The sequence below is a fragment of the Saccoglossus kowalevskii genome, chromosome 12 (assembly GCF_978046115.1).
Source record: "Saccoglossus kowalevskii chromosome 12, keSacKowa6.1, whole genome shotgun sequence".
NCBI lineage: Eukaryota > Metazoa > Hemichordata > Enteropneusta > Harrimaniidae > Saccoglossus > Saccoglossus kowalevskii.
The window spans coordinates 27,789,263-27,808,727 of record NC_140652.1 but is presented as its reverse complement, the minus strand read 5'-3'; the positions used below and the strand labels follow the sequence as shown (position 1 = coordinate 27,808,727).

Genomic DNA, 19,465 nt, shown 5'->3' with positions numbered 1-19,465 from the left:
TGCCTTCAATGTCCCTTGGTGTGGGGTCCTCATTGCTCACGACTGCACCTAAGTAGGTAAATTGGTCCACCTGCTCAATTTCTGCTCCATCAATAACCAGTCTACTGTTGCATGTGGAGTTGAGTCTCATTTCCTGGGTCTTCTTTGTGTTAATTTGAAGCCCAATTTGTTTGGCATAGTAGCTGAGTCGTCTGGTCTTCTCCTGCACTTGACCTTGCTTAGATGACAGGAGCGCGATGTCATCTGTGAAGTCCAGATCTTCTAAGACTGAGAACATAGACCAGGTGATCCCTCTTCTACGATCGCTGGTGGTCTTATTCATCGCCCAGTCAATGACTACCAAAAAATAAGACAGGTGAGATTATGCAGCCTTGTCTTACACCAGAATGAACTGCAAACCAGTCAGTTGCTTTGTTGTTTAGTAGAACTGCACACTCAAATTCTGTGTAGAAACATTTGATAAGAAAAAACATCCTGTCTGGTATTCCATATGATCCAATGATTGCCCAGAGCGTGTCTTGATGAATGCTATCAAAAGCTTTTTGAAATCTATAAAGTTTATGTATAGAGATGATTTCCACTCTATACACTGCTCAATGATGTTTCCGGAATCCCGCCTGTTCTTGCCTCAAAGTCAGGTCAAGTGTTTTGTTGATTCTATTCAGGAGGATTCTGCAGAAAACTTTGCTTGGGATTGAGAGTCCCTTACATGGTCAACCCAAACATGACACTGAATAGTGGACGTGAGGTTCATTCTCCTACTTAGATATGGCACGTTTTTGTGGACCAGTATGAAACGTATTATTCAGCTTCGACTGTGTAGAGGTATTTGCACAGTGGAGATCGTCGGATGTTTGCGTGTTTCTACAAACAATACCCGTTGTTATTTTAAGCCATTAAGAAGGCTACGTTTATTTCTAGTTTGTCTGCATTGGCCCTAATTTCATTGACGATTTGCATCAAGTCAACGAACGGCAACATGTTATGCACACGTAGAGGCAGCAAAGCAGTGTCCCACGAATGTCCATTCGTGTCGGTTACTTTCTTATGTTGTTTATCTACGTTGATATCAACAACAGTTATTACATTGCCTTCTGCAATTATTTAAGGAATAACCCCCACCCCTGCCATCACCGCCACACACACATGTTCAAATGTGACACAGTAACTGAAACCGTTTAATTGAAAAATACCTTGGAACTAGCATACATCGATACATTGAGCGGTGGCGCGACTTCTCACTCTTATTACTTCAACTTTTTAAAGTCGTTTGCGTAATTCTGAAAAATGAATTTCTCCATGCATATCTTTTGAGTCCAAAATGCTTAAAATAAAGGTCGATTGTTCTTCATTATGTTCGGATCGCAACATATTATTTAAAAAATAACACGCTCACGCCCAACAAGGCATTATACACTATTCTTGTTCGTTCAACTAACCATATAACAGTAAACACGGTGAAAACATCTATATTTTCTTTCGATGACGATGCACATGGACGTAAATTCCGGTATTGTATGAAAACTTCACATTATATTACTTTATCTGAACACAATACCCTGATTCAAATAAACATTGTCACGCGTTCGTTGTATACGCAGTGTTTGACAATCACGTGACAATTTAAATACAGTATTGAACATACTAGTAGTACTAAAAAGCGAAGCCGTTATTGCTTTCAAATCACGCACTAACAATCACAGAGACAGCGAGAGTGGACAATAGCGTTACTTGTATTTGTATTTGATGTGTTGAGCTATTTTACTTTTTTATGTCGCCCAAATCATACCCCCTATCGCCTTATTAAAAGTATGTTCTATTCAAATCATAACATCTCAGGAGTAGATATCGTTTGTAATTTCACTACGGAAACAGTAGATCGCCCAAATCATACCCCCTATCGCCTTATTAAAAGTATGTTCTATTCAAATCATAACATCTCAGGAGTAGATATCGTTTGTAATTTCACTACGGAAACAGTAGATCGCCTAAATCATACCCCCTATCGCCTTATTAAAAGTATGTTCTATTCAAATCATAACATCTCAGGAGTAGATATCGTTTGTAATTTCACTACGGAAACAGTAGATCGCCCAAATCATACCCCCTATCGCCTTATTAAAAGTATGTTCTATTCAAATCATAACATCTCAGGAGTAGATATCGTTTGTAATTTCACTATGGAAACAGTAGATTGCAGCCCCCTCTCGATCGCGAAAACATGTGTTGTTCGTCGGTGGCGATTGACACAAATCGTTTTCTGCATTCGTACTTGTCCTCTCCAAGCGTGCCTGTTCCACAAGTATGTCCTGTCACGACAGCCTAAGAAAACCCGTGAATTGGGATAGTCATCGGGAGACACCGATATCAAGGAGGTATCTATGCCTAGATTCAAAACAGTTCTCACATATTAGAAATATATTGGTTCTCAAGATGTCAAAGGATCGGTTCCGATCGACTCTGAACGAACCGGTCGAACTCGGCTTTTGTTCTGTCCCAACCGTATACTCGCAGGAGATAGTCTCCTTTTAATTGGTAGGAAGAAGCAATAATTCGGCTCAGATAAAATGTTGCCGTGTAAACTGGCAAATGTGTTTACGTCCAACTACAGTATATAAGTAGTTAACCACAGCCCGTCTTGTGAGTTGATAAACTAATCATAGGCTTCACAGTGCTCGCCTCTGTTTGCATTTTTTTATTCAAAAAGGAAATGCACACATTTACAGTAACGAATGATTTAAATTTCGTTTCCTTTTTTTTTCAGTTGCTCTGTATCATACATTATAACATGACAGGTGGTAGTACATTCCATGATTATGCCAGCTAATCAAATCTCACTCAAGTTCTCGTTCAGAATTTCAACGTCAACATATATATATCTGGACTTACATTAGAACTTAATTACTCATGGAAAGATATCCAATAAACATTCTGGTCATGGAAAACTGGCAGGGTCTCCTAACTCAGACTGATAATAAAATAAAGGCAGGGTTAGAATCGCGATTCCTAACACTTAGCCATGGTAAGTCAACACCTCAGGCGACGGCTAATTTATGTTTTCTCAACCGGGTGTCAATAAAACTGTGGTCAATGCATGGAAACTAGCATATAATAGTACCTCCCCGTTTTATGTTTACGTTAGGTTTTTTTGTCCATGGCATACAGTGTGTAAAATCGTCCGCGGAGTCTAAACCTTGCGTCGTGTTATCATTTCCACTTAGGGAGGGACACAATGGATTACGTAAAGCCGATGAGATATTCATACAGTTATATAAACATAGCGATCGCCATTGGGTGGGTTGACTCTAAATTTACCTTTCCTCAAACATTAAAAAAAAATACTTTGTATGACGCAGTTTTTCGCGATCTCTGGTGAAATGAACCGTGCGAAGCTATACGAACAGGCTGAAATTGGCTGTAATTATTTTGCTACACAACAGATATTCGCAGTTTTTACTTTCAATCGCTCAAACGCCGGTGAGAAAAATCGAAATGGAAGGGAAACTATTGTAAATCGAGACCACTGACCTCTGGAAATACATCATTCATAGAGTGCCTTAGTACCAGAGGTCGTCGAGCACTGCCGTACTACGTACTTTGCGACATCGCTACAGATGCATGCTAGCTGACAAGGGGCTTTCCAATTAAGATAACCAAGATGTCATCCCAGAGTGCTTGATTTTTTCCGCGGTGTTTAAAAACAGCATCTCGTTGCCGATTTCTGTAAATTCCAGGGTATTTTTTTAATTTTTAATTAACCGAGCATTTTGACGTTTGTGTATTTTGCCACTAAAACGTTAGTTATCGATGACAGCACAACAATGGTGTTTATCCATTGCATCGCAATGCTATCGGCACTGTGATCGTTACAGCGAAACAAAAATGTATACCTCAGTTTTAAAATGCCTTTGGAGAAAAACAAATATATAACAGTATACCACTGGGAGCTGACAGGCTAGAAGTTTTCAACATGTTGCGAGATAATGGTGAATTTATCATTTGCAACTATATGTGTTTTTATTCCGCTTGCATGCTTGAAACGTCTACGTCTTGTCTGTTTTTTTGTGTTTTTTTAAGTTTAGGAGGCTAGTTGATAGCGCTTGAGGTAAGTAAACAGCGTCCAGGACAGGAAGTCTCACATCACCGCACCGTAATTGAGGCCAGCGACTCATTTGCATATGACATCAACAATAACGATCAAATCAAAAAGCAACAAACTTTCGGGACTTTTAATCACTTTTAATCACTTTTAATCGGTTTCTTATATTTTAAAAACATTTTTTGAGTATGTTACAGCATTGACAATGCTCCGAAATTTTAACACTAACTAGCCAAGACTGCCTGGGTAAAAAAAAAAGTAGGAAAAAAATAACTTCGAGTGCCCACGAACATGAATCTATACATTAAAAGGAGTACTGATGGCAGGACATTGGAGGGATAAATTTTGCTGGCTCAACGGTCAAATCATGTGTTCGCTTGGTCGCTTCAGACGATAGAAACGTTCAATTTCACGTATTTGATACTACTTTCATTCGAAATTTTATGTTTTAAATTGTACATAGTATAAAATAAGGTTCACACACACAAAATTGATATTGTTAAACGAAGGCGTTGAACTACCTACAGTGACAGTGAAGGAGTGAATGCTATGTAAATAGAAGCTATATTCTGTAAGGAAGGACTCTATCGTGTAGTTTCTGAAGGTCGTATGTATCATGAGACTTGGCATGTGATAACGATGTCCGAGCAGACATCACAAGCATACTGCCGAGCAATAATAAAAGGATAACCATATGAGCGGGAGAACACTTGTTATTTTACTCCTTGTAAGAAGGAAAATACGTCTGACAACAAAAGCAGTCGCTGACACGACGCGTAGCATCAATATAGGCACAATTGTTTGGATTTAGTCCAAGTTTTAGTTGGGATCCTATTGATGAATGAGTCGCAAAGTTCAACCAGGTCATGCGAAGAAACAGTAATGAAATGACCATAAAGCATGCCATTAACTATACCCTTTTTACCAAACGCTTCAGCGTGGTATAAGAGTTTGTTTTCAGGGGTGGGTGATACCAAAGTGGGAAATGGATGCACATATGGGGTTAATTCCTTGAATTGCAATATAGAGGGTTCAGGCTGAAATACAATATATAGTGTTTTCATGTTTCGTCTGATATTTCTGTGGTATTCTGCTGCTGTAAGCAATGCACGATTTGTTCCGAAATTCAGTATATTGTGTGTATTCCAGGGTTATTCGTTTTTTGCTGAAAACACCCCTATTTTTTAGTGGCAGAGTCGAATAGTCTCACTCCCACTGGGAAATCTGCATTGTTGCTTGAATGTGAGCTAATTAAACACATTTTCCAGACCGGCGAAAGAGTATGCAACAGCCAATTTTAACAGCCTGTCACGTGATTTTAGTCTGAATGTCAACATGAAGAGGCTAGTCCATTTTACGCAGGAGTAATTGGGAGTAGAATATGTGAGGGATAGTATCAACAGAGATGTGTATAGTGAAAAGTAATATCTATTCTTCATTTACATCTCTGAGCATTTCTGTTTTAGTATATTGGTTTGAAAATGTTGAACTTGCATGATTTGCAATGTGTTTTTTTAATGGGACTCCCCTATTGATCGAATCCCGGGTTTGAACGAGAACGGCACACCACGTGATTCGTTTGAATACAATGCTGATGGCAAACATGCCGTGTTTTTGCGGTACTCCACTGACGGGATGACTTAATGCATGCTACAACTTCGCTTGTGATGTTGCTTGTTAGCCATGGATTACATGAATCTTGATTACCAGTCAAATGTTGCTCATTTGACGTTGGTAATCTTTATTTGGAACTGAGTAACTTCCTGGTACTTCGTACTATGATAAAAATCAGTCAACATACATCAAGTTCTCTCAATCGTAGTATTCCATGTGATGTACACCTAATATGCCAAAAATGTTGCTGAACGATTTGAACTGAATAAAAATAGCAGACGAAAATTTGTTTACAAAATAAAAATACTTCGGTTGCCAATGAAAACCGGTAAAAAACAAGCAATATGTTTTCGGCTGTTATCATGGAAGGGACATGAACGTGAAGCTAACGTCTGTTTATAACTAAAACCGGGCACCTTATACGAGGTTTGCAAAATAACATGGCAGTCATTAGAAGTCACTTTATTTTATTGTTAGGACGTATTCAGCCGTTAAATGTATAATTTCCAATCGTTTTGCGATAGTATTTTCTAGATTGGAAGCAGCATTTACATTTTATTCAAAGTTCAAAGCTGCGTTGGGATTCCGTTGACAGTGGTAACAATGTCGGCGCCGGTGATCTCTTACCAGTGCGCAACGTAGCCAAAATAAAAGGCATGATCAGTTGGGCACTGCTATTACAAGACTTTGGCTGTTGCCATGGTAGCGGTGGGTCAGGATTGTTTTTCCAATTATCACAGAAGAGTTAAAATGCCATTCCTGCTGAACAGTTACTCTAACTTCGGGGTCAACTTTCTCATTAATGAAAAAAGATATCAAAAATTCAAATAGTAACTTTTTGCCCACACTCCAGCCGAGTACAATGAGCTATGTCTGAGGTGTTGTATCACAGGGAGTTGGACAAACTTGTGTATTTTAATAAATTATTGAATAATAAAATGTTATATAACTTTTCTTTTACCCCCCTCCCCTTCCTGGTATCTATTTCAAGTATTTTTGTCAGGTTCAAATCGTTCACCAGCATTTTTGGCATGTTAGATGTACATCACATAGAATACTAGGATTGGGAGAACTTAATGTTTGTTGACCACCTGGAATCTGAGTTTTATAAATCTTGAAGGGCTCTCGGAAGATCCACCCGCTGCCTGGACCCGCAGTAAAATCTCCGATTAATATGGAGCCACAACCATCAACATCGATATACCATGAGGTTTCTGCTGGCGACGTTGCGGTGTTACTCAGTTCCAAATAAAGATTACCAACGCCAAATTAGCAATATTTAACCAGTAACCAAGACTCAGTCTATCCACGACAAGCAAGCAACATCACAAACGAGGTTGTAGTGTGCAGCTCACGAGTCAGCGACGACCGATTTCAACGAAAGTCATTCCGTCAGTGGAGTACCGCAGTTGCACGGCATGTTTGCCAATGTACAGATCTGTGGAGGAACTTTTAACTTCAACATCAACCGTGTATCGTAGTCGCCCAGTTTAAGTTCTGGTTCTGTCGTGGTCCCAACTAAAGGGCGACAGTCGTCGTGTCGCGTCCTGTTCGATATGGGACTCACAGCGACGTATACAACGCGTGTAAAATACATTGCTACGACCACCGCGCTTAAACATCCACGAGTTATTTATTCGGACGTCTGATTATTTTATTTTCACACGTACGTATTGAATAATAAAATGTTATATAACTTTTCTTTTACCCCCCTCCCCTTCCTGGTATCTATTTCAAGTATTTTTGTCAGGTTCAAATCGTTCACCAGCATTTTTGGCATGTTAGATGTACATCACATAGAATACTAGGATTGGGAGAACTTAATGTTTGTTGACCACCTGGAATCTGAGTTTTATAAATCTTGAAGGGCTCTCGGAAGATCCACCCGCTGCCTGGACCCGCAGTAAAATCTCCGATTAATATGGAGCCACAACCATCAACATCGATATACCATGAGGTTTCTGCTGGCGACGTTGCGGCGTTACTCAGTTCCAAATAAAGATTACCAATGCCAAATTAGCAAAATTTAACCAGTAACCAAGACTCAGTCTATCCACGACAAGCAAGCAACATCACAAACGAGGTTGTAGTGTGCAGCTCACGAGTCAGCGACGACCGATTTCAACGAAAGTCATTCCGTCAGTGGAGTACCGCAGTTGCACGGCATGTTTGCTAATGTACAGATCTGTGGAGGAACTTTTAACTTCAGCATCAACCGTGTATCGTAGTCGCCCAGTTTAAGTTCTGGTTCTGTCGTGGTCCCAACTAAAGGGCGACAGTCGTCGTGTCGCGTCCTGTTCGATATGGGACTCACAGCGACGTATACAACGCGTGTAAAATACATTGCTACGACCACCGCGCTTAAACATCCACGAGTTATTTATTCGGACGTCTGATTATTTTATTTTCACACGTACAGCGACACGCGTTCTACACCGACAAGCGTTGCTAGGTCGCAGCACTGTCTTGGAGCATATTAATGGGCAATTGGGTTCCCCGATCTAAATTTCTATCCCGGTTTGTTGCACGTTCTTTTTTTAATATGAAATAATCAAATATGGGACATGTGTATAATAACAGAACCCCATACCCTCCCCGTGGCTTTGCTCGTGAAAGTACGGCAGCAGGATACACCGCATCACTCGTGAAAATAACTTCCATACGCAATGAAAGCCACGGGGAGGGTATCTGTCATAATACTTCATTATCACTGAAAACATTTTTCCCCCTGAAATAAATTCCAGTGAATATGCCATTTCCCGCATACTATATTGAGACACAGCGCAGTGAAAATTAGATTCACATGTAATGCTTGAAAACATGTCAGCAAAAATAAATTAAGTGAAATTCTACGTGACTTCATAATAGTTGGAAATGAACACATTACACCCGACCCTACCACTCCATATACAATGTAAACTACACCCCAAAACATCCTTTCACCCACAGTTACTACCGTGTTTCACCAGTGTATTCTATTTGACGTCAGGAGAAATTGAAATAAACAAATTAATTATAATTTCAGCCTCTAGTTGACCACTGATTAAATAAACTACCTCGTCTTTATGTCAACTTGTAGTTATTCGTTGCCTACATCAGTGACTTCAAAATATATGTTTCAATCCCAGGAATTTCACTCGCTGTTAATTGCATGGGAGTGGCAGTCTTTAATGAATTTCTATTGTCATGTCAATTTCTTGCGATTACTCGAACATTAAGCTGTAACCACATACCGCCTAGGTGCTGTAATTAAATCCTGGTGTAAGCACCATATGAACTGTGAACAATGCATATGAAGCCAGCTGTGGGGTATATTCAATCCTATAGATTTCTCATTGTTTGGTAACTATTTGCTGCAAATGCAACAAAAATCAATATAAAAAATATTACCCACACAGTATTCTACAGGTTACTTGTTAGATTAAGTGCTAAACTATTGTAATACCAATGACTTGTACGTGTTGTCTGTGAACACTTGGATTCAATAGTATTGGATGGAAGCGGTCGACGATCTTACGACTGCTATTGTATGCTGCTTCAGACTACCCTCTCCGTGGGCATGCGAGAAGGGAAATTTTCACTTTTTTCTTGATTTTTCAAAATTGATAAAACGGTTACTTTAGACCTTGACACATCACCCCAGGTTTACAAAAGATCGAAATTGCGAAATAACGTTGCTCAAATTAGTGTTTTAAAACACTAGCAGAAAAGACTACAACTGCCGTTTCGTGGATATTTGCATAGTGTTTATCTTTGGAAGGAATTAAATGATAACATCTTATCTGTATACTCTGTTGTTGACGATTCTCATATAACGGGTGATAAGCTTCCAGTTGCAAACAATGCGTGTTTATCTAACGTCCATTGTAAGCATTATTGTCAGTCGAGACTTCGTCGGAGAAACATGGTCATACAGTACTCATTTCGCCCAACCTTCCGTTTTTACATCAACCGCTTATCGCTTAATTTTCGACCACGCGGTCTTGTCCGAACGGAAACTGACCGCATTTTAATCGCGTTTTTTTTTTTCGCTCGCTCGCTCATTGAAAACATTGACCGCTCGCCCAAACACTAAAAACTAGCACATGGGTGGTCGAAATGGTGGTTTTGATAGTAAAGTGTGAACATACAACTAGTATTAACTATTATTACATTCTGAACGACACTTCAAATCTAATAGTTCTTATAGAGTGCTCGATTGACCGACTAAGACGAGAGCTGAAACGCATTTCGTTGTGTGTGTCTTATTTGACTGTAAAGTTAAAGTGACTTCCCCGATCCCGTACCTCAAGGGGACGAGATAGAGAGACGAGACGAGATTCCCCCCTGGCAAGTGTGGAGAACCCCCAGAGAGAAGAGATTTTACCCCTGATACGTGGTGTGAGAACCCTGGGCATTGCGTCTTACGCACATTGACATCCTGTGAAGAAAAGTGAAATGGCGAAGATGTGTCTTTCTTGTGAACCGAGCTAACTGGCTCCATGGCAGAGACGAAACCGCGCTTGACGACTAACGGCTTTACCCGAACGACACCGATGTACAACGCTGAAGAGATGAAGACTTCTGAACCCCTTATGAAGGACCAGTATCGTATAGGACTGTATAATTAAGAATTGAGCGACATTAAAGACAAGAAGATGAAGAAAAAGAACGACCCGGACTAACGCGACGAGAGAAGAAGACGCTTATAGACTTTGACTTTAGCTATCTGTGTATTGCTTAGAGAACTGCTCGTTGTACACTGTAACTGACACTGTGTAACTCAAGGACGTTGAACTCCTTTCCACAACCCTAACCCTATTGCTCAGTAATGTAATGTATTGCTGCTTTTTCTATCTTTTTTCTTACCGTTTCTTTTAGTGATGTTGAATTGTATGTGTGTAGGCGCCCAGATCTTTGTTTTGAACTGATATTTGGTGACGTGCGAGGTCCTTTATAACGATTTAAGCGCGCCTCAGTGGACAAGTATTTGCAACACAGTGATTTGGAGTTTTGTGAAGATTTATGGAGTTTTAATGAGTTTATAAGTACGTATTATGATGGGGAAAGTAATGCCCCAATGAGTTTTTTAAGAGTTTTGAGATTTGTCGAGTACAGAGATATCGACGTTTTAAGAGTTGTTTTTGTTTATGTGTTGTTTTCCCGGAATACTTCTGACGCTTTTTGAGTTGATAGCACCTTTGTAACGTTTTTTAATGTCTTTTTGAGGTGAGAGTTTGGTGCGCCTATATACGTATTGTTTGATATCGCAAGCTTTTGTTCATGATTGACAGGATTATATGTAACTCAGTAGTGTATATCGTTTTAGTCTTTTTCCCGTCTTTATTGCCAGAGAGGTTATGTGTTATGAAAGCGACATTTGTCTTTGCATTCTGTTTCCACGCCGTATGACTTTTGTTTAGATTAACGACTTGTAAGTTCAGTTGAAGTTTATAAGCGTATATGACAGGAGTTTGATTGATAGCTTTTTATCCATTGTTTATTAGTTACCGCTTTGCAATGCTTTAACCGAGAGACGCGTCCCTGGTAATCACGTGATCATGCTGTCGACTGCAGCGATTGGCTGATCGCTTGGTTACACCGCCACGCCTTAGTTTTTTTTGACCTTTTGATATAGAGTTTGTAACCTTAGTAACGGAGGCAGTGCAGCGAAGGGTTACCCTCAGCGGACCGTTTTGAGAAAAGTGAGTCGTTTGGTAGCCTTTCCCTTGTTTTTGATTTATAACCGTTGATATTTGAAACTTTATAACCATTGTATTTAGACATTATAATCATTGTACTTAATTAGTGTGTTTTACTCTTTTTGATTTATACCTTTTATTATTAGTATTGTATTTAACCCGTATGACGATGAGTGGCTGACGGTATCTTTGATTTGTGAACGTGCAATGCCGAGAGGCATATCTCAGTTTGGGTGAAGGGATGTGTCATGAATTTGTTTTTGCGTATCTGTTAACCGACTTAATTAGCTGATTATTAGCGAATTGCTGTGTTATGTCTGTCATCGTGTAGGCCTATTTGAAGTTTTGGACGGAACTTGGCTCAGTGATTTGGAACTAATTACCAGATAATCGTCGCCATTTTGACAGTTTATATTCATAGTTATTAATGTAGTGAACGATTAATCAAAAGATATGACGTATTCAGTACTTAGTGTGATTGGCTTTATGATTGAAGGTTACGCCTTAGAGTCTTTTTACTGCTTTGTAATTGGTTAGAGTTTTGAAAATGAATAAAGAGAGTTTGAGTTGGTCTTGGCGAATACTCCACGACAGACGCAGTCTAAGTCTAGAGCAGTCCTGGGCAGTCGAGAGTCCAGTCCAGGGGCGAGCCTTGAGGCAGTCCAGTCTTGGGCGAGTCTTGGTTCAGCCTTGTGAGAGTCTTGGGGACTTTTCCCCAGGGCGCTGTGTCTTATAGAGTGCTCGATTGACCGACTAAGACGAGAGCTGAAACGTATTTCGTTGTGTGTGTCTTATTTGACTGTAAAGTTAAAGTGACTTCCCCGATCCCGTACCTCAAGGGGACGAGATAGAGAGACGAGACGAGATTCCCCCCTGGCAAGTGTGGAGAACCCCCAGAGAGAAGAGATTTTACCCCTGATACCTGTCACAGCACAAAAAACTATGTGAATCGACGCCGGTGATTGGATTGTACGACGACCCTTCAATTAGCGTCAAATATGCTTTGTTACAACATCATTGATTGGCTGAGAGTCACCTGATCGGTGCACGAACTGGGTCAAAGAACCATATTTGTCCGTATTATCAACAGGACTTTGCAAAATAACCACACCCACATTTTCAATCTTTTTTAGCGCGGAAGTTGCCAACAAATGTAAAAAAAATCGTGAATTTCATGGATTCGAATAAAATAAAGCAAGCGATTGATAAGGATGATTATTAATATTTTCCCCGATGCTCTTCGAATTTTTTTTTTTTTATTTCAAGGTAAGAAATGGCTAGTTGAAGTTGCATCGTCTTCAATGCGGTTGTTTCACCGCGAACAACTCTAGCTCTGTTTTGGGCATGGTTTAGTTTTGCGATGTAAAATAAAATATATATTAAAATAATAATACTTGATTAATTATTTGGGGTTTCAGCCCACAAATTACGGACATGATCTCCATGAATTACGGTCAATGTTTGTCTTCTCTCGGCTGATTGTCACGGTGTTGATCGACGCCCTTCCTAAACTCATATGGTTCACAGAAATAAATTATTATATTTCCATTGCATAACAATGGAAAACCCGAACGTTCCTGGAGTACGGACTCAAATGCCAGCAGTTTTCTTCATTTTTCACGCTCGAGCTTGAAATTATTCATATGGTTCTACCTATACGTTATCACACTTGCTTCTATGCTATCGATAAAGAGCCATTGCTCGAAACGTCTAGCTATTTTTAATAGTTATTTAGGACTACGATTACCAAATATTATCTTCAATATATCATACTTATCAGTCTGAGCAGCGTTTATTTATTTATAACTTCCTAAACTCAGTATGGAGAAACCAATGGGGATCGACATTCCAAACAAACAATCGAAATTATCAACGAAAGACGAGATTTTTCTAGATATTTACAAACATACTGTCATGACAAACATATGTAAAATTAACAAATACACAAAGAGGTGTAATATTAGGTTTTATTTTAGGCTTAGAAATATTTTCTTTCACTCAGCCCATGCATGTAACTGCCATTTAGCTTTACGGTCCTTCAGCATCGGGGAAAACAACAATAATTATACAAAACACATTGCGAAGACTCAACAATCAGGAAAGAAACCCCAGAGAACCATGTCGTACTTGTGTTGAAATACATTTTGTATTTCACGTCAGAATATTGTTTAAAATAAAATATTCAGTCCACGCCAAATCGAGGTCAAAGGGTCAGGTTGCGTGCATATAATTATATATAGTTAAAACAAAAAGTATTTGAACTTTTGTCAGCTGTTCAACATCTATAAAAACCAGAAAGACAATTATAAGACAATGTGAACCTCGGAAATTATTCTGTTAGTCCGAATTTTAAATGCGCGCGAGCGAGCAGGTGGGCGGTGATATTTCGGGGTTTGCGCGGTCGAAAAAAAGCGGTTGAATTCAACAAGCGGTCGCAAAAGCGAGAGAAAAGGTGATTGGAAAGCGGAAGCGGGCGGGAGGTTGTGCGAAAGGAGTACTGTAACTTTGCACAACTTTCTTTTAAATCGTTTTATTTTCCAAGTCAATATTCTATTTTACTAATACATTTTTTTTCTAACGCAATGGCGAAGAAAAGAAAGAAAGCGTTGACAGACGAGGCAAAGAAAAATCTGCCACATAGTGTCGCACTCTGACACAGCAATTTTTTTCAAACATCGGCCATTTTGTTTCACCATGAAAACCGTTTTATTAGATGTCTTATCTGAGACACTTGAAGGATTAGCTTGTTTGTAAACTGTCAGCGTGTACAGTGGGACAGTAATGTTTGTCAGAGGATTATCCCTCGTTGTTCGTTTGCATAACAATGGAAAACCCGAACGTTCCTGGAGTACTCAAATGCCAGCAGTTGTCTTCATTTTTCACGCTCGAGCTTGAAATTATTCATTATCTGACACTCTTTATGAGTTCCATGATATCAGTGGTTAATATGTTTGACCATTTTTAGTGTATATTTATAATAATGCAGCAAATCTACAGTGTTTTATTAACCAGAACTGTTTTTCGCGTTTTTCTCGAGTTGAAGTTTTGATCGAGAACGACTCATTGGGACCGCCGCCAAATGGAGTGCGTTCGGACTAGGACATTCAAACTCGCAGTTATCGTTCAAAAGATAATGATGGTGCGAAATATATCTGGGTTTTTAAAGAAAATGCTTTGTCACAGAATAATAGTCTGTTAAAGGTGCCAAGTATGAAATAATTTGGGGCCAAAAAAACAAACCTGCATAGAAATCGGAATAATAGGTCTTTTGATTATCGGAGACGCATTTCAATGGACTTGATCACGGACAATGCATGACGTAAATTTCACCAGGAAATTCCGCAGTGTGCTCTCGCAATCGCGGACTTAGTCATTTTTACAAGGTTCGCCATTTTTGATGTCACGTGATAATTATGTAAACAATGTCTGTCCAGTTTGTGCGAACTTGCACCTCTATACTTAGTCTTTCGATATATATAACCTAAATTACTGTTCTGAACGAGACAACAGACAGAGAATGTTTTATTTAAAAACGTCACAAAACCTTCTCGCTACCTTAAACCAATAATCATTATCCAGGGTTAATAAATACACAATGTACACCAGCTAACATAGGTTCTCGACAACTTAGGATAAGTTGGTCGTTGATTTGAATTGTTTTTATGATTATATGCTGTGATTCACCACACTATAACACGAAAATATATTTGACATAATATCGCACATGCTACACAAAGATGTTTTTGATTCCATTGTAACCGAACAACAATAGTGTTATATGTACCATATACCAGCAATAAACTCGCGATGTTGGTGCGCCATCTATCGACGTATTTTTTTGAAATCCATGAGCAATCGCCGCCATTGCGAAGAATTCGAATTCAAGTTTATTCATGACACACCTTTTTTCATTTTTGAATCTTCTGGTGTTTCTTAAGGTTAAACACAGCACGGTTCTTATTACGTTTCGTATACACATTTGGTATAATAGTTTCACATTTAGAGAGCCACTAGAAGTAACGACCACCGAATACGAAACGCGAATATTAGTATACTACTATTTAGTCACAGTGCCTGAGAGACTGATTTTGTGTTATATCATGGAGGTAGAAAAGATGGTTATATCGAACATTCCAGTAGAATACACAGCAGGCGGTGAACCAGCGGTCGCGTTTATCTGGCTGCGTTTTTGGCTTTGGAAATCGAATAAAATATATTTCAGCTATCGAACATCTATCTGGATATCGGGAATCGCTCTTGTATTCTCTCTTTTGACTCCATTGTGGAAGTAAATAGCCGTATTGTTGCTGCTTTCATGCGTGTAACAATGGCGTTGATGCCCTTTAGCGAAGATAGCTTGATCTATGTCACGGGACTATGACTGTTGTCACATCGCGAATCAGATTACGCGAGATTTCGCAAACTACGGGAAAATGGCTTATTATCTTGCTGCTCGTTTTTACGTTTGAGGGCGCTGTTTGTCTATCAATATACCGGGCAGAGATTGTATTAGAAATTGCAAGTGCAATGTCAAGGTGATATTATCCCCTGATATCACAGAGGAGTGCATGATACATGTCAGTAAGTCACGTGTATCAATCAACTCCGCGATTTGTTGATAACATGTGAGCATCTGCAAGCGGTAAAAGAACAGATAAATCGTAATGTGACGGAACTATGCTAATAACATTTATGCTAATTAAGAATGACGTCTACGCTAGACTGTAGACAAGTATGTGTAGTTACGGTCATCAACTTGATGTGTTTTTTTTGTTGATACTTGGCAGCATCGTTATCGTTTTTTGCGATACATTTTCAAACTGAATTTTCAGTAGGCATTATAATAATATTTTAATTATAATATTCGGTTAATTTTTGTTATCAGTCTGGAATTCTCATACTTCTGCATTATCGTGTTACTGTCGCGTGATTTGTTTACCTACATAATGATAACGTATACCATGAATATCATGACTTATACCATACATTCAGTTAGTATCATTTCACATTTCACGTCATAAGTTACAGCATCCCGTAATTTTGCGGTATTTCACTGGGTATTTTCATCTTACCATATTAGGAAATGCGAATAATAAATAAATACCAACACGGCTGCCCCAGGGTACTTTATTTTAAATTTCACTTTTTCATTCACGAGAAAGGCATAGACAAGTAATGATTAATAAATTACATCGAAAACAAGTATAGGTTATACGAAGATACCGCAAAGTATGGGCTCAGACAGTACGCGATCGCATCGACCTCCACTACGCATCGGTCAATATTGTCTTTGTGTATACTTGTATATGTGCGGAATTCTCGTAATAACCTCATAACATCGTCATGTGGCAAAGGATTTTAATATAATAATATCCACAACATCACTATCGGATTGTTAAATTCATGCAAATATATTTGACTATTTTCATGGATTGGTGAACCCCATTTTTGTTCGTTTTATTTTATATTTCTTGTTTCTTTAATCTATCAGTGTTTTCAATTCGGTGTTGTCAATTTTTATAGACGTTTTACTTAGTAAAATTTTCTAAATTCTAGGGACACTAACAATAATAACATTAACTTACAATAGAAAACTGCATTGAACTTACAATATCATGACCAGACACGTAGGTTTCTATGGATGTAGAGGTTAGTCAAGGAGTACCAGGCTTTAGGCCATTATGTGGTACACTGCCTGGTATGCTATTTAAAAGCACGGCCTGCATCATAAAAACGAATGTATATGTCCGCATTTAATGTGCCAGCAGTGCAGGTCACAAAACTCATTTTAATCTTAATCGTTGTTCGGAAAAAGCATAATTATTCCTGAGTGATTATAACATCTGTATATGTTTTAATTTCGAGCAGGAACGAAAAGTAGATAGATAGTTTCTGCAATAATAAGTATATCGCTTCAAAAGGAGTAAACGAAGTAAATACATGAGTGTGTCTGCAGAATATGTTTCAAAATCGTATTATTTTATGAGTGTTGGCAACAAAAACAAATTATACACATTTTATTATTTCATTTCAACTAAATACATGCAGTATATTCAAGACAAGTAATTTGAAAGCGTCGGTAGTAGAAACAAAACCTATAAACAGCGAGAACTCAGACAGTCTTGCATTTCCCGAACTCACGAAAACGTTTATTCCAAGCCTGCATACAACGAAGATTGTTTTTGAATAATATGTGTTCTGCATACCGTGCACTCGCACATTGTTCATTTTTCATCAATCTGTAATCGAGATAATGTTCGCTATTTTGTTGTTTGTGTTCAATGAACACATCATCACATAATGCTATTCTCAAGTGGCCCAACGCATCTACATAAAAATCCCGGTGAGAAATTCTTTCAAACTCTAAATCAAACCCGACTTTTCGAACTGCCTCTGTCTTCGCCATAAAGAAATTAATTACCATATCCTTTAGTTGGCAGTTAGGAAATTCTTTCAGTGTGCCATATGATGCATGGCTTTCGGAAATACAGCCACCATTTTCTTCGTTTGTATAACTGGCTTGCGCCCAGGAATGTTTATTAAGAAAAATTGAGATTTTTCCCTCTGGGCTCGTTAATTGTCCAGCTACTAAGTCTAACTCGGCTGTTGGGGATTCAAGTTTCTCAATAAAGCGTTCCAAAATTGTATGATTCGTAAATACAAAATCATCATCGACCCATAAAAAATATTTTGTGCGCACCTGGCTTACTAGCAAATTCTTCCCAGCAGCGTAACCTTCTAAAAATGGCATCAAATAATGTTTCACATTATTACCTTCAAGTTTTTGTTTGTTCTCAGAATCATCTGCAATTATTATTGTCATGTTTGGGTAGAACTTATTAACGCTTGAAATCAGTGCATTGACACAGTCGTACCGTTCAAATGTTTTTGCTACAATCGTCACTTTATTATTGATATCATTGCCAGGTCCTGGATCATATAGCCGCGGAACATGCTGTCTTTGTATGAGAACATTCATAAAGACATTATAGATGTCTTGAAATGAAATATCAATGTAATCTCTCTGTCTTTTATGGTGTTCCTGGCTAGTGTAAACCACATGTTTGAGAACAGCATTCATGTTAGTAACACTATCTGTCTGTATTCGTACTTGACAACTGTTATTGCCACTTATGTGCAGTAAGTTTGTATCTATGTATGATTCGACATAAATGAATCCTAATGAATACCGGGACGTGACAGTTAGTTTCAATGGATTGTTGTTATTAAATTCTGAATCAACCTCAAGTCCAATTAGAAGAACTGATTCCAAAGGCTCAACAGTAATTCCAGACCCTAAATACTGTAGAGGAATCATGGATAAACACAATGTTGAAGGCTCGGCCATTTTATCTTCTTGGCGTTTCCATTCAATGTATTCTTTTTTCTGTCTCTGACTGGTGTTCCAATCAAGAGGTCCAACAGATGGTATGGAGCACGAGCATCTCTGGTCGCGATGTACTTTCATATCCTTTCGCAAATCGGCAATATTCCTCTCAGATATAGAGGTCTTTACAGTGTATCTTGGGCCTTTTTTAATCGATTTGATATGGATATAAATATGAATCATCGTACCAAAAATACAAAGAGCAATGAAACAAAGTGAAGTTTTCGCCATAGTTTGTAGATTATCTATAATATAATAAAAGGGTGTTAGAGGCAAGTATAACTTGTTTAAATATTGCGGTTCTTAGTAGATATTTCATAGCTGATATAAATAATGATGTGATATGGTATGTAAACTGCTGAGCTATGACCGAAATCCGTATTTAACAAATGGTTTTGTTCATCGATAATTAAACATATGTGATATTAACTTGTCATCAACAAAAAACGTAAAGCATTACAAAATTCCAACGTTTATTCAAAGTTCCACTCCAAACTGGCCATAAGCTGCCGATAACGTCCTCGTAACCATCTTTTAAAGCGCGGTAGTCGTCGCAGTGCGCATGTGTATCATTTGTGTTGATAAACATTGATTTTCCCACAATCCAATGCGTTCTTCAAATGGAAAACACAAGTATGAGGTTTGACCTGGGCGCGACTTGCATTGATTACCGACAGTGACTCC

The 19,465-nt window shown here is 38.6% G+C and overlaps 1 protein-coding gene across 1 annotated transcript; it reads right to left on the bottom strand.

Annotated features, from left to right (window-relative positions):
- Positions 1-17,506: 17,506 nt before the first annotated feature.
- Positions 17,507-18,964, bottom strand: LOC100373623 (beta-1,4 N-acetylgalactosaminyltransferase 2-like). Its single transcript, XM_002735485.2, has one exon. The coding sequence runs from the start codon at positions 18,962-18,964 to the stop codon at positions 17,507-17,509; it is 1,458 nt and encodes a 485-aa protein (XP_002735531.2).
- Positions 18,965-19,465: the final 501 nt, after the last annotated feature.

Excerpts from the sequence above, each read along its gene's own strand:
- LOC100373623 (XM_002735485.2), bottom strand. The coding sequence starts at position 18,964 with ATGATTCATATTTATATCCATATCAAATCGATTAAAAAAGGCCCAAGA.